This window comes from Magnusiomyces paraingens (assembly GCF_902498895.1).
Source record: "Magnusiomyces paraingens strain CBS 517.90 genome assembly, contig: contig2, whole genome shotgun sequence".
Classification (NCBI taxonomy): domain Eukaryota; kingdom Fungi; phylum Ascomycota; class Dipodascomycetes; order Dipodascales; family Dipodascaceae; genus Magnusiomyces; species Magnusiomyces paraingens.
This window is the reverse complement of record NW_022474068.1, coordinates 3190306-3212334: the sequence shown is the minus strand read 5'-3', so window position 1 is coordinate 3212334 and position 22029 is coordinate 3190306. Positions and strand designations below refer to the sequence as shown.

The 22029-nt window shown below is 32.4% G+C and overlaps 5 protein-coding genes across 5 annotated transcripts; 4 read left to right on the top strand and 1 right to left on the bottom strand.

Moving 5' to 3' along the window:
• Nucleotides 1-435: 435 nt before the first annotated feature.
• SAPINGB_P002749 (uncharacterized protein) lies at nt 436-1736 on the top strand (the record flags this gene model as incomplete). The annotated part of the gene is made up of 3 exons (XM_031997467.1): nt 436-507; nt 572-601; nt 684-1736. The coding sequence occupies 3 exons, from the start codon at nt 436-438 to the stop codon at nt 1734-1736; spliced, it is 1155 nt and encodes a 384-aa protein (XP_031853358.1).
• A 2110-nt stretch (nt 1737-3846) lies between these two features.
• SAPINGB_P002748 (uncharacterized protein) lies at nt 3847-5376 on the top strand (the record flags this gene model as incomplete). The annotated part of the gene is made up of 1 exon (XM_031997466.1): nt 3847-5376. The coding sequence occupies one exon, from the start codon at nt 3847-3849 to the stop codon at nt 5374-5376; it is 1530 nt and encodes a 509-aa protein (XP_031853357.1).
• A 1446-nt stretch (nt 5377-6822) lies between these two features.
• SAPINGB_P002747 (uncharacterized protein) lies at nt 6823-7508 on the top strand (the record flags this gene model as incomplete). Its single annotated transcript, XM_031997465.1, has 2 exons — nt 6823-7381; nt 7504-7508. The coding sequence occupies 2 exons, from the start codon at nt 6823-6825 to the stop codon at nt 7506-7508; spliced, it is 564 nt and encodes a 187-aa protein (XP_031853356.1).
• Nucleotides 7509-8753: 1245 nt separating this feature from the next.
• Nucleotides 8754-10712, top strand: SAPINGB_P002746 (uncharacterized protein; the record flags this gene model as incomplete). The annotated part of the gene is made up of 1 exon (XM_031997464.1): nt 8754-10712. One exon carries the CDS (start codon nt 8754-8756, stop codon nt 10710-10712), a length of 1959 nt encoding a protein of 652 aa, XP_031853355.1.
• A 3397-nt stretch (nt 10713-14109) lies between these two features.
• SAPINGB_P002745 (uncharacterized protein) lies at nt 14110-16321 on the bottom strand (the record flags this gene model as incomplete). Its single annotated transcript, XM_031997463.1, has 3 exons — nt 14110-15210; nt 15570-15965; nt 16247-16321. 3 exons carry the CDS (start codon nt 16319-16321, stop codon nt 14110-14112), a joined length of 1572 nt encoding a protein of 523 aa, XP_031853354.1.
• Between the last annotated feature and the right edge of the window lie 5708 nt (nt 16322-22029).

Sequence of the window (22029 nt, the reverse complement as noted above, 5' to 3'; positions counted from 1 at the left end):
TTCTAAAATGCTGTTATAATAATTATACTAATTGTTCTAGTTATCATCGTTCCTAAAAAATATTCTTTCCATCACGTTTTTAGTTGCATTTAAGGTGATGTGCTCAATTGTAAACACAACGTGTAAATAAGAACAGCAAGTTAACAAAAAAAAAATCACCACTTTTAAATACCTTTCTGTCCCCTTAGCTTCTTCTTTGAACACCCCTTTTTTACTCCTCTTTTCAAACACTGTAAAAACCTATTTCTATTATACACACGATTTTTTTTATATCGTGTAACTATTTCATCCAAAGATTTATACTACTGTATAAAGTTCTTTAACATCTCTTTTATTTTATATTTTTTTGGCTTCAAAGAAAAGCAATAATAGTAAACACACAACTTCTCTAAAGACCCCGCTGATCTTCAAGTCTTGCATACACGCTTTTCAAAAATGGCTGATCAATCGGTAGTGGCAGTCCCAAAACTTTTTGGCATTCCTTTAAAATACATTTCGCTGGTGACTGTAAGTCGACAATTTTATGACCGATATTGATTCAGTTCTTCTAACAGATACTTTTTCCTCTTAGCTTACTCTGCAAAACTCGTCATTGATTCTGGTATGTACAATATAAAATGTCAACTTATTTGGAATCAATCATCTAATCCTTCATTTTTCTTTTTTTTTTTTTTTAATTTTAGGTTATGCATTATTCTCGAATAATGCCTGGCTACGATGCAAGTTCACGATATTTCCCTTCAACTGCTGTTCTTCTCAATGAAATTTTTAAACTTTCCTTTTGTTTCCTGGTTTCAGCCCGTGAAATTGGTATCTCTGCAACATGGTCAGAAGTCTTTTCTGCAGACTCTTGGAAACTCGCCATTCCTGCTTTCCTCTATACTCTCCAGAACTCCCTTCAATACACTGCTGTCTCCAATCTCGATGCCGCTACTTTCCAAGTCACTTACCAGCTTAAAATCCTTACTACAGCTTTCTTTTCCGTCACAATGCTTAACAGATCACTTTCCAAGATTCAATGGACCTCGCTTGTTCTCCTTACATCCGGTATTGCTTTTGTCCAAGTTTCTCCCGAGTCTTTTTCGAAATTTTTTTCCACGGCCGTTTCAATGATCCTCCCCTCTTCTGCTGCTTCAACCTTTACCGGAGCTGAAGCTGATTCTCCCAAACATCTTCTTATTAGAGCCGCCCACGATGCTGCTCACGACGAAATGAACAGAAGCATTGGTCTTGTTGCTGTTGTTGTTGCCTGCTGTTTGTCAGGTCTTGCAGGTGTTTACTTTGAAAAAGTGCTTAAAGGTTCCAGTGCATCTCTTTGGGTCCGCAATATCCAGCTCAGTTTTTACTCTGTATTCCCAGCTCTTTTCCTTGGTGTCTTGTGGAAAGATGGTGCTAAAATCTCTGAAAAGGGCTTCTTCTTTGGCTACAACTATGTTGTCTGGACCGCAATCTTTTTACAGGCTTTTGGTGGTATCATTGTTGCCCTCTGTGTCAAGTTTGCCGACAATATTGCAAAGAACTTTGCAACCTCTATTTCTATTTTGATTTCTTTCCTTGCTTCTGTTTACTTCTTTGATTTCACTGTTACCTTTAACTTTATTGCTGGTGCTGCTCTCGTTATTTTTGCTACTTATCTTTATGCCATGCCTTCTCCTCAGCCCAAAGAGCCAAAGTGGAGTCTGCCAACCAACGAAGATGATATCGAAATGACTTCTCATCAAAACAAAAGAGAGTAAATAATTGTTATGGGATTTCATTTTTGATAGAAAATTGACATAAATTGTTAGTCAATTTTTAGGATACCACAAAAAATAAAAAAATAAAAAAGTAAAAAAAATATATATTTTATGTTTTCATAAACATAGATGATCAGTTTTTTTTTGTTTAATATAATTCTTAATACACGTCGTTTAATTTTAATTCTGCTCAGTGGTAATATTGTTTTTTCAAACATGACGATAAGGGATTAAATAAGTTATAACTAATAAGTTATTATCAAGAATCTGATTCCATTGAAAAGTCTGGGGAAATACCTTCATCCATCCAATTAATGGACCTTTAAGGGATACAGGGATTCGTAAGCTCATTTTCTACTTTCACCAATATTGATTACGTTAGAGCTTATTAAATATATATCTATATTAATACTTAAAGTATTACACTAACAAGCATTTCGGTTTGAACAAAGGGTGTTTGATGATCACCATCAAAGGTCTTATATAGAGCAGCTTGTTTCCCGGTATTTTCAACTGCTTGCAAAAAAAATCAGTATACAATCGCAATAAAAAACTAGTTGAAATAATTGAAGGTATACTAGAGGAACAAAATAATGATTTATAAAGGGCTATATCTGGTCGGATAATATTAGGGATAATAGAGCACACAATCTGGTTAGGTCAGAATTGCTTTTGATATTGATATTGATATTAATTTTTTTTTTTTTTTTTTTTTTTTTTGATCAAGATCCAACATCTCATTAAGTATTTGATTTATAATTCTTTGAAATTTCTTTGTAACTAGCCAATATTATTACGTTCTTACTTATAGGAAATACTACTGTTTTTATAAAAAAAACTCAACTATCGAACTAATGTTAGCTACTGTGTTAATCTTGTAGGAAACTTTTTTTTTGAGTTTTTAAAGAATTAAATTAAATGGAATTTATTCCATGATTGATAGACTCTGAAATGTAACTATTAATTCAAAATATATATTTTCATGAACAAATTCAACTTCTTTCATTGTATGTTTTGGCGTGTCATTATAATTATGCAACAGACTTTAACAAGGAATTTTGTGGGTAATAAATGCCTCGATTTTATTTATATATTTTTTTGCCCATAATTATTTTCTTGGATCAAGTTTATAAATTACTATCCAGTATAAATATTGGCAACAATAGTGTGATTGATGACTTGAAAATTGCTTGAATTTTTGCCAATTAATTAATTAATTTTTTTTTTTTGAGAATTCTTGACACTGTATTGGGAACATGCTTTTATTTAAAATGATTACTTTATCAAGCTCGATGACACTAAAGTAGATAGATGATTATATATACGCGTTTTTATACAAAAATTTGATATAGATTGAGAGTCTAATGTTTTCTATCTTCCTAAAAATAAAAACATCTTTGTTCCAAATCAATTTTACTAAACATTCTAAATTCTTGAAGCTTATTTCTTTTTTCAGTGATATGAAAATTTTTGAAAAAAAAATTTTATTTTTTTTATTTTTAAATGAATGAACAACATAAGGAGGTGATTACGGTCAGGCACACTTTTTTTTTTTTTTTTTTTTTTTTTTTGTCGTGATGCTGCAGAACTTGATTGAAACAGGGTTATCTCGGGTCAATTTTTGGTATTTAAAATAAAAAAAAATAAAAAAAACCTCCCAAAATAAATCTTCTTAAAACCTGAATAATAAAAATAAAAATGATAATAATAATAATAAATTTCACAATTTTTAATTATACAATTAGAAATCATTTATTTAGGGAGCAAAAAGGTGTTATCAGAGTGCTTTTGTTCTCTTTCTTTTGCTTGGTTGCGTCATCAAATTATTAATGGTCACCAGTTTCTTTTTCTTTTTGGAGGGAGTGATAGTAGTGGTGGTGTCCTTCCAAATTCTTAAGCCTTCTTCCTTCCCCCACTCTTTTAAGCCATCATCACCAAAACACCCGCCTTAAGAATTTCTTCTTTCTTTCCTTTTTTTTTTTTTTTTTTTTTTTTTTTTTTTTATCTCTTCTTTCTTTTTTTTTTATCTCTACCTTTTTCTTTTCCTTCTCCTTCTCCTTAAAATCTTTTCATTTTTTTCTTTAATTTTTCATAATTTCATAATATTCAAATGTCTATTTCTACGCTAAGTAGCTCTGATAAGTCAAAGTTTTCTTCCTACAAAGAAAAACTGAGGTCCCTTTCTATCAGTAAACAAGGAAAGCAGCAACCCGAAGAATCAAAACAACCTATTGATTTTGACCCTGATGCTATCATTGATGACTTCTATGCAGATAATAACGTCCCAGAAACAAAGTCAGATACAGAGGTCAATGGTGTCTATTTGCACTATAAGGACCGGCCATTTCGCATTAAGTTTACTCGAACAGATAAAAAGGATGAGCTTACAGTTGGACGACTTAAATTGATTGCTTCCATGCTGCTCACTCCTGAGCTCATTGACTCTAAGATTGAGGAACTAAAGCCTATTCGCAAGTACCATAAAAAAAGCCAACTTAAAACAGTTATCTCAACTGACTCTCTCCGCAACTGCTACAAGGACGAATCTATCCAACCTCTTGACATTTATTGCTTTGACCTAGCTCTCTATGAAAAACAATTAATTGATAACAATCGATCACTAGTTTCTTATGGGGTTTACACTCCAAGTCACATTTTTGTAACAGTTCGCGAGGAGGTTAAACTCCCTGGTATGCGCGGCTTCAAAGCAAAAGTTTCGTCAAAACTAAACGGTGCTCCTGCTGAACGCAAACTTAGTACGAGCAGCACCCCTAATTCTGTTCGCAGACCAAGTGCTGCTGTTCCTGATCAAGCCCGCACTTTATCTACTGCCAATAAAAGTGCATCTGTGACCTTGGATTCTGTACCAAAAACTGTACCTGTAGCCGCTGCTGCATCTACTACTGCTACTGCCAGTGCTGTGACAACTTCTGATAACACTGAAGAATCTAAAACAACAGAACCCGAACTAGAAAAATCATCTGACGAAGTAAATGAAATAACGGAACAAGATGAAGCCGATGCCATTTTAGAAAATGAAACATCAGTAGCGTTAAATGATAACGTTGAAAATGAAATATACGAGGAGAGACAAGAAAATGAAGATAATACTGATGACAAAGATAAAGCTGAACCTGAAGATGGCCTTAATGATGAAGTTTCACCGAAAGAAGATATTGATAAAGAAACCGATACTGAAAATGGCGAAGCTTTTGAACCAATTGATGAAGTGAAAGAAAAAGGTACCGAGAAACATTTGGAAAATGCTGAAGAAAAGCTAGGACTTAATGGAGAAGTAACTAAACTAAATGGAACATCTAAGAAATCTACTTTTGGACCACGCAAAGAGATTGACGACATTTTGGCTGACGTTGAAAAGGACATTGTTCCTGAGCTAAACGAGTTTATTTCAAATGTTCCAAAAGACGAAGACGATAGAATCCATAACCACCTCGCCATCTATGAAAATCTTCTTGACAAGATTTCACTTTTGAAGGCTGTTGATATTTTGTCAGAATTGGAAGATGCGGAATTACCCAGTGGAGAAGTGCCTTTGTCTGAAAAGCGCCGTCTTGCAATCAAAACCATTTATCAGTACCTAGCCAAAACTAACAAGGCACTTCACGATAGCGAATTTTAATAAAAATTGATATCTCTATAAATGTTGAAAAATTAATGGCTATTGCTTATAATAAATATTTAATACTTGGATATGAAAAGATTTGAGTTGCTTAGTTAACGTACAGTAAGTTTAAAAAGTTATTTATAATGGTAGATAGATTCAAATAAGCATAATTATAATCGGAATTTAAGTAATTGTATACACATAATACTTGTATAATTAATACGATTCACTTAATTATAATTATTTCTTTTCTATGGTTTATACTCTGTCATTCCATATTTTTAAGATTTAAAATTCATTGAGATAGTTTATCATTTCCCTAGCCATGTTTTTTGTCTTAGGTTTTTCTTTTTTTAAACTTAACACTTTTTTAAGATAACTCTTATTTTAAATGATTTTTCATTCTGTTGCAAAAGAAAAATTAAAAAAATTTTAACAAGTGATTTAAAAACTCTGGAAAAGTTTTAAGCCATATTCTACTGTTAATATATTTGTTTAGTTAACTAAAAATTTGGATTTAGTTGAAAGTTGTTACTCTTATTACATAATATATTATTAAAAAATTACTGCCAAGATTTTAACGATATTTTAACGTTTTTTTCCCTCTTCATAATTATAAGCGGCTCAATAATCGGGAAGAACCAAATTTAACGATAAAAAAAAATGAAATCAATAAAGAAATAAATCAATAAAATGACATGTAAACCTGTACAATTCTTGAAAAAAAAAACTTTTTTCTATTATTTTTAAGTTAAATACAACCTTTTTCATTTAAATTATTGCCAATTCAATTCAATTCAATTCAATTCAATTCAATTCAATTCAATTCAATTCAATTCAATTCAATTCAATTCAATACAAATTTAATTCTGATTATAAGATATGAGGATATTTCACAGACGAACCAGATCACAAAAAAAAAGCAAGAATGAAGAAACTCCCGATCCTCTGTTCAGTTCTAGTGATAAAAATAATTGGTATCAAGAATCAAACGATACCAAAATACCTTTACAAACTTCAAATCCACCATTATGCTCTGAAGCTTCATCCCAACAACAAACGTTGAATCCAATCACTGAAAATTCAGCTAATATCAGAAAATATCAAAGAGGTTCTCCATCTAAAACAACAACTAGAGAAAAACAAAAAAGTGAAAACAAAAATAAAAGAAAGAAACCTTTTAAGAAATTTTTTAAATTTAACCAAAAGAGTCAAGAAGCAGATATTTCAAAAGGAAAAAATACACAAGCTAATTTACATGGGCCAGCCAATGAAAAATCAACTAATCTATCCCAATATCCTCAATTGAATCAACCAATAAAAGAAAATAAAAATAGTGGAATTGAGTCTGAAAACGTCCGTGACATAGTTCATAATGAATCCCTAAAAATACCGGAAAATTGCGATGACTTAGATAACAACCAAAAACAAATTAAAAATAAGCAAATTGAAACTACAGAAATGCTTGAAGATGATTTCACCAATCCAATTAATTCAAATGACCGTCAAGAACCAATTAAAAATAAGCAAATTGAAACTACAGAAATGCTTGAAGATGATTTCACCAATCCAATTAATTCAAATGACCGTCAAGAACCAATTGAAACTCACCAGGTTGAACCTACAGAAATGCTTGAAGATGATTTCACCAATCCAATTAATTCAAATGACCGTCAAGAACCAATTGAAACTCACCAGGTTGAACCTACAGAAATGCTTGAAGATGATTTCACCAACCCAATTAATTCAAATGACTGTCAAGAACCAATTGAAACTCATCAGGTTGAACCTACAGAAATGCTTGAAGATGATTTCACCAATCCAATTAATTCAAATGACCGTCAAGATCCAATTGAAACTCATCAGGTTGAACCTAGAGAAATGCTTGAAGATGTGAAGGATGCTAAAAAAAATGATAAAATAGAAAATATTAAAAGATGTGATGATACCGTTGGAACTGATAAAACAAATGAAATTTTTAACATTTTAGAGATTTATCAAGAAAATTCGGATGAGCCAAGTGAAGTACAAAGAAAAAAAAATGATTTGAAATTTGTCCAACTACAAAAAAAGATAGACTTTATATTGAAAGCATTTGAGGACAAAGTGGAGCCTATTGTTCGAAACTTTTGTGAGAAACAGCCTGAATCTAACAAAGAAAGGGAAGAAGAATTTATCAGAGTATCAAGTAGTATTAAAAACAAAATTTTTTCGTTGGATGGAATAATTGTATTTGAGGATGATATTAACTCCCCAGAAATGAAAGCTCTTATGGATAAGCGTCGAGAAGCCATTATTAATTTTTTTGATATATTGGAAGAAACTAAAAAAAAGAATAATGAATATATAATAAACTTAAAAAATTAAAAAATTAAATAAATATTAATAGTACTTATTTAAATTAAGATAGTTAGCAATTGTTTTATTGCAATAAAATTTAATAACTTTTTAAATAGAAAACAAATAATTTAATTTTTATTATTATGTTATTAATACTAAATATAATTGAAATACCGTTGTGGGAGGTCAGGGAATAAAAAAAAATAAATTAAAAAAGTATAAATTTAAATGAAATTTAAGTCTGGTAATTTTGATCGCAATAGAATTAGTTGTATTTGTTTTACCAGGTCTTTAGTAAATCTAAATTTGGGAGTTGCAAAAAGCACTAAGTATCATTCCTAGCGGAATACTTTGGAGCGGTTGGAGTTTGCAACCTATATTTTTAGAAAAAGTTTAAACTGATTTCCCAAGTATCGACTGCATATACATGTATACTTAATAACAATGATAAAGACAGCACAAGCGCTATAATAATTTGAAGGTTTTTTCAAACATTCTTTTCTTCATACTCCCAAGATTGGTGATATAGTGAAGTGCGCGGTAGTCTTATCCTACTTTTGGTTTTTAGTGTAGGTTAAAATTCTTGACGCAATGCTAGTGAAACACAAAGACTTTGTCATTTTTCCAGCGATTCCATAGTGTGGATGAAGTTGAGTTTGTCTTGATGGTCGTTTTTCGCGTGAGCTTTATCGGCTCAGTAGACATGGTTGTGAAATTACCAAAGTAGCAAGTTATGGTTTTTATGATGAGGATATCATTGCAGAATATGGTGATGTTGTTCTTGAAGTCTATGCATTGTATTTTGTAACTATCTCTAATCTCCAAATATCTTGTATCTTGTAAAGACTGAATGTGTAAATGTTGCAGAAGGGCAACCATATATTTATGTATTGCACGTGACTATGTTACAAAACACAGTTACACATTTTAAAAAATGATGTTAACCGGGATAGCCGCACTAACTGTTACTTAAAAAAATTTTTTTTTTCAAGAAAAATCAGTACAAACCAGGCAATCTCTTTTTGTTTCACAACAATAAATTTTTAAAGAAAATGCCACGAAGAAGAGCGCAGCAACCAGAAAATGATTTGGGCATGGAACCCGATGAAGTTGAATCATTTCACAATGCACGTGAACAAAATTTACGCGAAAAAGCATCGAAGTCTAAGGCTGCACGATTTGGATACCGGGACGATGACAATGGAATGAGTGACGAAGAAGTGATGGCAATAAAACGAGCTTCTGACGCCGAAAGTGACGATGAGGAATTTTACGGAGGGGTTGAGAATGATGGTAAAGACGAGGAGCTTGATTGGGGTACAAAACGTGATACATACTACGGAGCAGATGAGGCAGGCAATGAGGAAGATGCTAAAATGGAAGAAGAAGAAGCATTACGGTTACAGAAGAAGCACCTGAGTTCTATGAAGAAGTCTGACTTTTTTGAAGAAGACGATTTCAAAGAGTGGGAAAAGTCCGCTAAGGAGAATGAAAATGCTACAGCACATGAGCTAGAGGACGGCGAGGACGAGTCTGTGCGTCGGGTGCTGGAATCGTTACCGACACAGGACCCATCGAAACTAAGCGACAAAGATCGGAAACAGTTGCTGGAGACTCTTTATCCAGAAGCAACGCCCCTTGCGGAAGAATTTACTTCTCTTAGCCAGATTCTTCAAGAGCTTAAAAAAGTCATTAGGGAGAAGCAAGAAAAAAGCGCCCAGTCGACTGAAGATAAAATTAATCTGATCAAGCACGCAGCGCTTTCAGCATACCTTGGAACCCTCAATACATACTTTGCATTGTTTATTGTGAATGTATCTGGTGAAGAAAAGATCAATCTTAAGGAGCATCCTGTGATGGAGGGCATTTTGCAGGGTCGACAGTTGTGGAACAGTGTTAAAGGGTTGAAGGTTGTTGGCGAAGATGATGATGAAGAGAGCGAAGACAGTGAGATGTCTTCTGATGAACAGACTACATTCAGCGATAAGGAAGGCGATGAAGTTTCTTCCGAAGATGAGGCAGATATTTTTGATACCGACGCTCTTGTCAAGTCAGCGAAGAAAGTCAGAAGAAAGAAAGAAGAAAAATCTAATAAGGATGATTCTGAGTCTGATTTTGGCGAAGATTTTACCGGATTTTACGACAATGATGACGATAGCGATGAAGAAGTCGCCGGATCGTCTGAAGAACTTGTGGAGGAAAATGAAGAAGAAGAAGAGCGTGGTAGTGATTACGATTCAGATTTGGAACTTGAGTTTCCTATGGTTGAGGATCGTAAAGTCAATAAGACCAAAGCCAAGAAACACAATCCTGCAGATGATTACGGTGAAAGTGCCATTATTAATGATGCTGATTTGGATGACAAGCTACAGCGAAAGCGCAATCTTAGATATTACACCTCGAAAATTGATCAGGCTGCTAAAAAGACTCGAAGCAAGCTTACAGGTGATTCCGACTTGCCATATCGAGAACGATTAGCAGAGCGTGAGCGGCGGCTGGCAGAGCAGGCCCGGTTACGTGGTCTTAAGAGTGAGAAGGGTGATGATGAAGCTGAACGGTTCAGTGATAATGATGATGAAGGTGGAGAGGACAATCAACACAAAATCAAGAAATCTAAGAAACAAAGCAAGGAAGAAGATGAAGCAGATGCATACTATCATGAGGTCAAGAAGCAAGCTGAGGAGCGGAAGCAAAGCAGAAGAGAAGCTCATGCAAAGGCAGAAAAGGCAGCAAAACAAGGCAAGCTGGGTAAGATGCTCAATGACGAGAATTTGGATGAAGAAGGCAAGCGTGCGCTCACGTTCCAGATTCTCAAGAATAAGGGCATATCATCTGGCAAGAAGAAGAAGGAGAAGCGGAATTCACGTGTTAACAAGCGCGCCAAGTACGAAAAGGCCCAGAAGAAACTTAAGAGTGTTAGACGGGTGTACGAACAAGCTACATCGTCGTACAGTGGTGAGCAAACGGGTATCAAAAAGAATATTTCCCGGAGTGTCAAGTTTAGTAGTTAGAAAAGGATTAGTTTATACTTTAAAAGATATTATTATAGATCTCAATTTTTTTCTTCAAATATTTGGAAAAATTTTGGGTAATTAGTTTTCCTAAAATGCAATGCAATAAATTGGAAACAAATAAAGAAAAAGTAAAATAAAAGTGGAACTTCTATTGACTATCATCTTGTTCCAAGATAAAAAAAATTCTATATATACATAATTAATTTACGAATTCGTAATATTTGAATGTTCGAAATTGAAATATTTGGCTCATCCTTCTACTGTAAGTGAAATACTGATATTAATCATATATACCATATATGGTACTCACCTTTTATGAGATTTAATATCTAAGATATTGTCATGTGACAAGTATCAACTGTTAAATAAAAAACACAACAGGACTAATGCTAACATTAAAAAATTACAATATTGGATTTTTTTATTAGGTTGAGAAATTCCCATATAAGGAAGTTAAGTTTTTAAAAAAATAAAGAACTATGGAGGTATAAATTAAAGTCTTTCCCCCCGTCTTTTAGATTTTTATTCCTTTTCCTTTACCATTCACTCTTCACAGATTTTTTAATTTCTACCACTACATATATATTACCATCTACTACTATATTACCATCTACTACTATATTACCATCTACTACTATATTACCATCTACTACTATATTACCTATGCCTTACTGTGATATACTATGATCTACTATTCACCATATCATACTATATAAATGTGTTCATTAGTACTATCACCTACATTCTTTTACAATAGTTACATTCGACATGTTGCGGTTGTCTTTTGGTAAGTCTATTCAAGCCAATACACCTTAGCTAATTAACCTAACGCTCTACTAGACAATCATCCAATGCACCCAACGTCAACTGTTTACCGTCGTCATTGTTCAGAACCACAGATATTTTATTGAGGAGAAAACCAACGTGATTCTACAGTTCTTAACTCTCAAACTTGTAATCAGGTGTTTGTTAAAATAATGAGACATTACAACAACGATTGTCAAATTTGATTACTACCACTACCACTACCACTACCACTACCACTACCACTACCACTACCACTACCACTACCACTACCACTACCACTACCACTACCACTACCACTACCACTACCACTACCACTACCACTACCACTACCACTACCACTACCACTACCACTACCACTACCACTACCACTTACAACACTATTATACACTTATACCCACCTATTCTACTTTTTTATTCAATGTTATGATGGTTGGTCGCAGATTAATCAAGGAGTGCCGACCTTGATCCTGCTTATTGACCACCTTTTGTTTATCAAAAGGAACCACGTCCACCATTGATGAAAGTGTGATGCAGCCGGTTGTTGATTTTTTTTTTGTGTTGTGTTGTGGTTTATCGACCCATTATGCTTTCTGTTATTCAATTTTTTGACGGTTGATTGCAGATTAATCAAGGATCATCGCACTTGAATCTGCCTATTGACTCCTTCTTGGTGATGTTATTTGATTGAGGAATTCACATATGAAGAACTTAAAGTTTAAAAAAATAAAGAACTATGAAGATAAAAATAAAAGATTTCGTCCCATTTTGATTTTGGTCTTTTTTTTTTCTTTCAACATTCACTATCTACAGCCTTTTTTTAACCAATGCCTCTACATATACTATCATCTACTTCTATCAACTATCAACTATCAACTATCAACTATCAACTATCAACTATCAACTATCAACTATCAACTATCAACTATCAACTATCAACTATAGTATATACTATATTCATAAACACTTGCACACTCCTTTACAATTATTCCAACATGATACAGTTGTCTTTTGGTAAGTCTACTTATACCAATACACCCAATACTTGACTATATTATCTAACTCTTTACGAGACAGACATTTGATTCACCAAGTCCCAATAGTGTATCGTCATTCTTTGCCACCATTGATTTTGTTATTGTTGCAGTCGTCTTTTGGTAAGCCTACTTTTGCTGTATACCCAATACTTAGCTCATCAATCTAACTCTTTACTAGAAAATATGCGACTCACTCAACTACAAGGGGATATATTCATTGTTGCAACAAAAGATTCCTTTATAGACTCTACGATAAATATGAATCTATGGCTATTTCTCATACAAGCAAAATTGCCGACCCATCTTGGGTAAACTAAAGGAACTTGTGAACAAGGGTTTTGACATTTCATCATTGGAACTACCACTGCAACTACCACTGCAACTACCACTGCAACTACCACTGCAACTACCATTGCAACTACCATTGCAACTACCCCCACACATACCGCTACCTCACTACCACTTACAACACTACTACATTGACCCATTTTACTTTTTTTATTCAATGTTTTGATGGTTGGTCGCAGATTAATCAAGGAGTGCCGACCTTGACCCTGCTTATTGACCACCTTTTGTTTATCAAGAGGAACCACGTTCATCATTGATTTAAGTATGATGTTTCCTGTTGGTGATTATGATGTAGTGAATCAACCTATTATGCTTTCTGTTATTCAATGTTATGATGGTTGGTCGCATATTAATCAAGGAGTGCCGACCTTGACCCTGCTTATTGACCACCTTTTGTTTATCAAGAGGAACCACGTCCATCATTGATAAAAGTGTAATACTCCCTGTTGTCGATTGCTTGTGGTTAGTCGAGTTGTTATGTTTCCTATTGGTCAATGTTATGATTATTGGTCGCCAGGGATGCCAACCTTGGCCCTGTTTATTGGCCATCACTTGCTTTTTCATAGGAATGGCATCCCTCATTTATTGCATATCCAATATCCCGAAAGTGAGATCAGATTCCAATTTCCGAAGAACAGGGACTCATAGACCAAACCTTCCAAATTTATCTTCACTTGTCTTCATCAACTCTGTAACTGTATCTCTTAATACCTCCAAGCAGATATAAAGCTTACTATTTTTTGCGAGCCAATTAAACTGTTTAAGAGAGTCGAAAAGTCTATTCCTGGATAGATCTGTTTCAATTCTTTTCTTTATTTTTCGTTCTTGTTCCATTAAAGGACACTCAACAAAGATTTCCCTAACTGTTTCCAGTTTTCCGAATTTACAGTTATAACTATCCTTTTCAATTCCAAACTTTTGAAACCAATTTTTCTCAGAGCCCTATTCTGCATCACTTTCAACTTGTGGATTTCTCCTTTCAAGATTTTATGATGCCAAATTTCTAAGCCATATTCGACAATTGGTCTCACGCAAGCAATATACAGTGATCTGACTGCAGGCCCTCGCATACCTTTTTGCACGCCACCAAGATGCCAAATAGCACCAACAGCTTTTCTTGCTTTATTGATTTTATTCAAAATATGAGATTTAAAATCAAGCAGATTGTTCAAAGCAATTCCAAGCAATTTAACTTCCTTCTGGGGTTAACGAAATTTTCCATTAGGTAAAATAAGTTGCACTTTTTCATCTTTAGGTTTTACATTTTTTGTAAAATGAATAAAACCTAATTTATCACCCAAATCAATTTTGGTCATTCTTGATTTAGCCCAATTACAACATTTTTCTAATATGTTGCTTAAGCTTTTGGTATTTTCTTCAATTTTACCTTCAGCGGTAATAGTTACATCATCAATAAAGCCAAAAGGAGTTCCACCCCATTCTTTAATGGCATGATACATTGGTGTGGAATATATCAAAAAAAGTAGTGGTGAAATAGGTGAACCTTGTGGAATTCCAGTACTAATTTTTTGCACTGATCCTTTTCTTCGGTCCATGAGCATACTAGCTTCTCTTTCACTTACAAATTGGTACGTCCAGTTTATAAGTGCTTTGGGTAGTTTCATATCCTCCATTGTGTCTGCCAATATATTTCTGTTAACATTATCAAAAGCTCCTTGGATATCAATGAGCATAGCTGAAATTTTTTCTTTACTAGTTTCAATTCTTTGGACAAGTTCCAAAACAGCATCAGTAGCACAATAACCTTGTCTTCCCCCATATTGCTCTGGTGGAAGTAAGTGTGTTGTAAGCTTGGTAATTCTTTTTTGTATAATTTTTTCTAGTACTTTAGATGGAATCTTAAGTAAGGAAATTGGTCGGTATGCTCTTGGCTTTGAATAGTCAGGTTTCTTAGGTTTAGGTATGACAACAATAATGCCATGTCTCCAGACTTTTGGGTGGTATCCAAACTTCACACAAGCTTGGAGAAGCTTGAAAAACCTTTCCTTAAAGTCTTCATTCAGCCATGCCATCTTTAAAACTTTGCCAGTAATTCCATCGTCTCCTGGAGCTTTATCATTTGGGGTATCAGCCAATGCAGAGTCAACTTCATCAAACTCTAATTTTGGCCATCGAGAATCGTCATCAATTTCAAACTCTCTATCAAGACCATGATCAATTTCAGGTAGAAGTGCCTTCCATATTTCATGTCTTTTGTCGTCAACAGTAGTAGTGAGAGTTCCATCTTCTTTTCTAATTTGTGGTATAATGGTATCATTGCTTTTTGGATTAATATACTTCAAAATCTTTCAAATGTCATTTCCTTCTAAACTTAATAAAATGTTTGTTTGTTTGTTTTTATTCAAGGGTTATTAACTTAATAAAATTGTTTGTTTTGTTTGTTTTTATTCAAGGGTTATAGAATTATATAACATCAGCATCTGCGCTATCCTTCTTGTCTATACTATATATTTTTTCATTTTGATAATAAACTTTTAATTTTGGCTTCAACATTGCATCTCCAACAGCCCGAAAATAAGTCCTGATGCCAGCTTACGAGGAACAGGGGGTTAAAAATAACCAAACCTTCCCAACCTATCTCCACTTGTCTTCATCAACGCTGTAATTGTATTTCTTAATCCCTCCAAGCAGAGATAAAGCTTACAATCTCTTGTAAGCCAGTTAAACTGTTTAAGAGAGTCGACATGTCCATCTCTGGAGATATCCGTTTCAGTCCTTTTCTTTCCTCTTCAAGCAAATGACACTCAACTAAAATGTGATGAACTGTTTCCAGCTCTCCACATTTGCAGTTGTAACTATCCTTTTCAATTCCAAACTTTTTAAACCATGCGCCAAAGTTGCCATGGCCTGTGCGAAACTGAGTAATATTACTCAAGATCCTTCGACTATCTTTCTTCATGATCACTCCCGTAACCATTTTAGAAAGATTATCAGTACATTTCGACTCCACTGTGATATTATGATACCACAGATCCTTACTGCTGTTCCAATACATTTCCTGCCATTCTTCCATTGCTTGTTTCTTCAAAATTCCAATCGTCTGATTCTGTTGTTGTTTCAGTGTAAGAGGTTCAACCCTCTTGCATTTTCGTTTTTCATCCTTTTTAATCATGTAGTCTCTATCATCTTTAACTTAATAAAATTGTTTGTTTGTTTGTTTTTATTCAAGGGTTATAGAACTATATAACATCAGCATCTGCGCTATCCTTTTATTGTCTGACTATGTGACTTGCCGGTTTTCATTTGTACCTTTTTAGTACGGGTGGTTTCTGTTCTGTGCGTCTCCGGTAGCCCGGAAGATGGGCCCTGATGCCAGCTTACGAGGAACAGGGAGAACCAGTCTGTCGGTCCCAAAACCTTCCCAACCCATTTCCACTTATCTTCACGGACGCCCATGTATTTCTTAATCTCTTCCGTCAGAGATACGGCCCGCAATCACCTGCAGGCTATTTAGACTGTACGGAAGAGTCGGCATTCCTGTAACCAGGGTAGCCTATGGTTTTTCAGTCTAGGTGTATACTCCCGTACACATCCTCAGGAAAAGGGGGTATTCTGGGAATCGAACCCAGTATCTTCCGCTATCGAGCGAACGTGTTACCCTTTACACCATCCAGCCCTTTCCCCCCTAACTTAATAAAAAAAAATATTTAGGGAATTAAACTAGATATCTCAACGACTATAAATTATGAAACAATTTTGTTAAGGGGAAAGGGCTGGATGGTGTAAAGGGTAACACGTTCGCTCGAAAGCGGAAGATACTGGGTTCGATTCCCAGAATACCCCCTTTTCCTGAGGATGTGTACGGGAGTATACACCTAGACTGAAAAACCATAGGCTACCCTGGTTACAGGAATGCCGACTCTTCCGTACAGTCTAAATAGCCTGCAGGTGATTGCGGGCCGTATCTCTGACGGAAGAGATTAAGAAATACATGGGCGTCCGTGAAGATAAGTGGAAATGGGTTGGGAAGGTTTTGGGACCGACAGACTGGTTCTCCCTGTTCCTCGTAAGCTGGCATCAGGGCCCATCTTCCGGGCTACCGGAGACGCACAGAACAGAAACCACCCGTACTAAAAAGGTACAAATGAAAACCGGCAAGTCACATAGTCAGACAATAAAAGGATAGCGCAGATGCTGATGTTATATAATTCTATAACCCTTGAATAAAAACAAACAAACAAACAAACAATTTTGTTAACTTCTAATACACTTGGGCGTCTGGTGTAGTTGGCTATCACGTTCGCTTAGCATGCGAAAGGTCCCCGGTTCAACTCCGGTGTCGTCCATTAACTTTTTTTTTCTATTTTATTATCTATATATATATACAAGTTTTATATTTTTAAAAATTTGGGCCGTCATAAAGCTAAAGCAAAAACAAAAGCAAAAGCAAATATTATTGTCATAATATTTTATTATCTATTATAATGAGTTTATACTCTTCATTTGCTTTTCAGTCAGCATTTTTTTGCGATTTTTTAAAGTCCTAAAGCCTAAAGTGGACAAAAGTTATTTGGAAATTGATACAGACCAATTATAACTGGAATATTTATTCTACGACAAACTATCATAGAATTGAATTAAAAAAAAAAAAGAAAAAAAAAAGTTTACGGACTAAAAAAACTGGTTATTATAGACTACATTAACGGTGGTATATTGCTTATTTTTTAAAATCATCAAAATGCAGGATTAAGGTCAATACTTCAAAGTGTTGAATTCTTAACTATTTGGCAACTGTAGTCAACAAAAAACGAAAATACATAAAAAGGGGCGTAATGAAGATACGACTTGCAAAGTTATTTATCAAGACAAATAGCCATATTAAACTTTTAACTAATAATAGTTGCAATGCTTCTAGTAATTCCAAAAGTGTCAAAAAAAAAAAAAAAAAAACATCGTCGAAGACAAAATTCCCTAGTTATTCTACACTCAATCACATCAACATTAAATAAAAAATCACTAACAATTGATAGAAAATAAGTCATATTGGTGGGAGTTATTGAAAAAATAACAAAAAAAAAATTAAGGGTATGAGGGGTTTAATGAATGAATATGATATGGAGGTAGCTATTTAAAGGGGGTGGTAATGATACTATTTTTTTTTTAATGCCAGTGAATGTTTAATTCAACTCAATTATTAAACCTTAACATTGGATTAAAAAATAATGTTGATTTGTTTCCAAGGCTGTTACAAAATATGTTACAAAAGTATACTCCAATTTCAGTCATTAATGTTTCAATTAATATATATCTTTTTGCAATAATTGCTTGCTCTCTCAATTGAATTTTTTTTTTTTTTATATTTACTATCAATAAAAAAGATTATAAAGAATTTTTTTATCCTTTTTTTTTTTTTGTGAATTCACATAATAATGAGATTTATTGTTTGATAATTGTTGAGATTCATAAAATACATGAGGAGGAGTTGAATAAGAGAAAGAACAAATTATTCATTTTGTAATTATAATTAGAATATCGTACAGAATGAATCGCTAAACCCTAAATGAAGTCTGACTTTTCTTGCATAAAAAGATAAAAATTTCTGTATTTATTTACACTGTGATAAAATCATATTCCGTAGTTCTCATTTTTATTTTTTATATTGGATATATCTTTTGCCAAAAAAAAAAAACAAAATTCAATTTTTTCTTTTTTCTTTTTTCTTTTTTCTTTTTTTGATATAGTTGAATAATATTAAAATGAATTTCATATGTACTTGAATGAAGATGTTAAAAATATTCAACAAACTTTTTGTAAAATCAAAGTAATAAAAAAACTTTTTTTTTCTTTCTCTTTCTTATATTCAACTCTTCCTTAGAGTATATTCAATTAAGTTATACATAAAGTATATTTCACTAAAAATAATACCAGTCTTTGTAATCTAACCAACTATTAACAAACAAATTTTAACAAAAAAAAAAAAAAATTGAACAAACAAATTTAACAAACAAATTGAACAAAAAAGGATTGGCAGCAATTGCATACACTAAAAAAGATTTTAAAATATTAGATTATATACATATCTGTAAATGGCATTAATATTCAAGTTTATTGGTGGGATTTTCATTTTGTTTAAACAAAAAAAAAAAAAAAACAATTTCAAAAATGAGGGTGAAGTAAAGAGCAAATGTCGAAAAAGTTTTATTTTTTTTAATATAATTATTTAAAATAATTATATAATTATAAATCATTTATTAGTGGATATTACGATTCTACAAAAAAAAAAAAAAAAATTAAAAAAATTAAAAAAATTAAAAAAATTAAAAAAATTAAAAAAATTAAAAAAAATTAAAAAAAAAAAAAATTAAAAAAAATAAAAAAATTAAAAAAATTAAAAAAAAAAAAAAAAAAAAATTGAAAATGAAAGATAAAAATAAAAAAAAAAAAATAAAAAAAAAAAAAAAAAAAATAAAATGAAAAAAAAAAAAAAAAAAAAAAAAAAAAAAAAAAAAAAAAAAAAAAAAAAAAAAAAAAAAAAAAAAATGAAAAAAAAAAAAAATAATAATAAATATGTTTAGAAATCAAAATGTAAGCTACATGTACTAAGGCTTTAAATCTCGTATTGAAGAGAGTCAAAAATAAAACAGCAAGAAAAAAAAAAATGAAAAATGAAAGAGATTAAAGGATGAAAATTACAATTTTTAAGGTTTCAAAGAGTTAAAAAAAATATCCTTTAAATTTTTCGTATTTCTTGATAATAATAATAATAATAATAATAATTACATCATATTGGAGTTTTTTTTTTTTATCACGCCATGAATTTTTTTTAAAATGATATTATTTTTATTTATCCACTGAAAATCTTACAATGGGTGGGGAAATTATCAAAATACATTAAATCACTATTAAAAATTAGTAATAATATTAAATTTATTATATAAAAAACAAATTATCCTATTATATAAAACCGGTATATTTATAATCCAGGAGAAAAAAACTCCATTTAAATCACAAGGCCCTTTCGTTAATAGTGCTTCTGAAACTATAATAGAGGCGTGAGATAAAAAAAGAGAAAAAGAACTTCTCCAAAGCATTTCTAAACTTCAAGTTTAAATTTATACAAGATTGCAAGACTGATTTTAAAAGATGGGCTGATGACAAAGGGTAGACCTTTTAAAATAGTAATTGCAACTAGTCAAACTTTAGCGAGAAGTTGAATATAAAATTAACTTGCATTTCTTCATTTTTTGCTATGCTGGCTAATGTCTAATTTGCTTCTGAGTGACTTGGTGGGCACAGCCTCAACTTAAAATGCAAAGTTATAAATATATATTCATTGTGGGTGGTTGTTCTTTTTTAAGTTTTGACAAGGATAGCAATATATGCCTACTCCTTTAGTACAGTGCAGACTGACATCTTCACGTGCAAACCAAAAGAGTTCCCTGTCGTCTCCACATTACTGGTAAATAATAAAAAAAACTCCAGTTCCATGTAATTAGAAAGGCAACGGGAAAAAAAGTTTTCAAGAGGGGCTGGTAGTGCTTCTTACTAAAGTGGCTCTTAAAAACTTCAATCTCATTACCAATTTAAAAAACATTTTACTAAAGTCAGTTGACGTAAAATGAATCAATAAGGGGAGAGGGATTTGCTTCTTTAGGTAGTTAATTTAAGGTGACACTTAAAAAAACCTAGGGAGGTAGCACTTTAATTAAAAAGTGCAAGGTGCTTCTGAATATGGGGGGGGGAGGTGCTTTTGTTTTAGAGTTATGCTTCGACATCTGAATCGCCGCTTCTGACCTTTTATTTCCGCTTCTGAATCTGCCGCCACTGCTTCCGAGTCCTCGAGGTTCATCCTTAAGGCCCTGCGGCCTTAAGGATACCAGCAATAAGCTGGCAAACCTGTATATTGCACATAGGTACAAAAGACAGAGATTGAACGGGATAGAACATTTTGATAGGAATAGTTTTGCAGAGATATAGAGTAAATAGAAAATAAACTTATAGGATAGAAGTTTGTAAGGGATTAGTGTGAGGAGAAAAAAAAAAAAAGAAGAAGAAAAAAAAAAAGTAAAAGATATTAGGGAAATCTCCTATTATTTATAGTTTTTTTTTCCCTTATAAATGAAACTTTAGTAATTTAGTATGATTTATTTTTTAACAAGTTTATTTTTTTTTTTTTAATAAGCTTTTATTTAAAAAAAAAAAAAATAATAATAATATACGGAGGCAGTAATAGTGCAAAATAAACTTTCGATCACTATTACCAGTACTTTTTATTATAGAAATAGAAACTAATAAATAAAACTTATTATTATAAAGGATTTTTACTTTATTTTTGTTCTCATACATACATAAATATATAGTTTATACCACTCTGTTGCTTTTCTAAGACGGTACCATTTTAAGCAAACTGCATTTAAATTCGCTCATATGGATGTTAGAGACCCCTATCGAGATGGGCCCTGCTTCAAATCATGTTGATCATATCCCGCCCTCCTATTAAATATATAATATATATAGAGATATATAAATTTATACTGTCATGCTATTTTTTTTTTTTTTTTTTTTTTCGCTAAGCGATATTGACACGTAATAATATATAGTATTATTTTTATATTGAATAAATAATTTTTGATCCACCTATTACCAATTATTCTTTTCATGTTTCTCCTTTATTTCCCTCCTTCTCTCTTATCTTTAACTCTTTAACTCATCCTGGTCTAAAATGAAACTTAGAAGGGAAAAAAAAAAAAAAAAGACCTCCTTTAATAATACTTAAATTAAAAATGAACCAAAATTATCTAGCTTGTAATTTGTAGTGATGTTTGTTTCTAATTAATATTTTTTTTTTTTTTTTTTTTTTGGTGTATTTTAGTTTATGTAGGTGTACATGAATGGATATGATGGTGTTCGTTTAATGTTAATGCCGCCTAATAATAAATACAATTATGCTCAGGGTCCACTAGTAGCTACTGCAAAAAATAAAAATAATTTTTATTTTTTTAAAGGCAGCAACAAAGCAGAAAATAAAAAAAAAAAAAAATAACAATTAACAAATGGAAAATGGAAAATGGAAAATGGAAAATGGAAAACAATAATTCCAGTTGCATCAAAAGCGAAGTTTAGTTTCAACTGAAGTTTCGCTTGTGAATTTGTGTTCTTTTAAT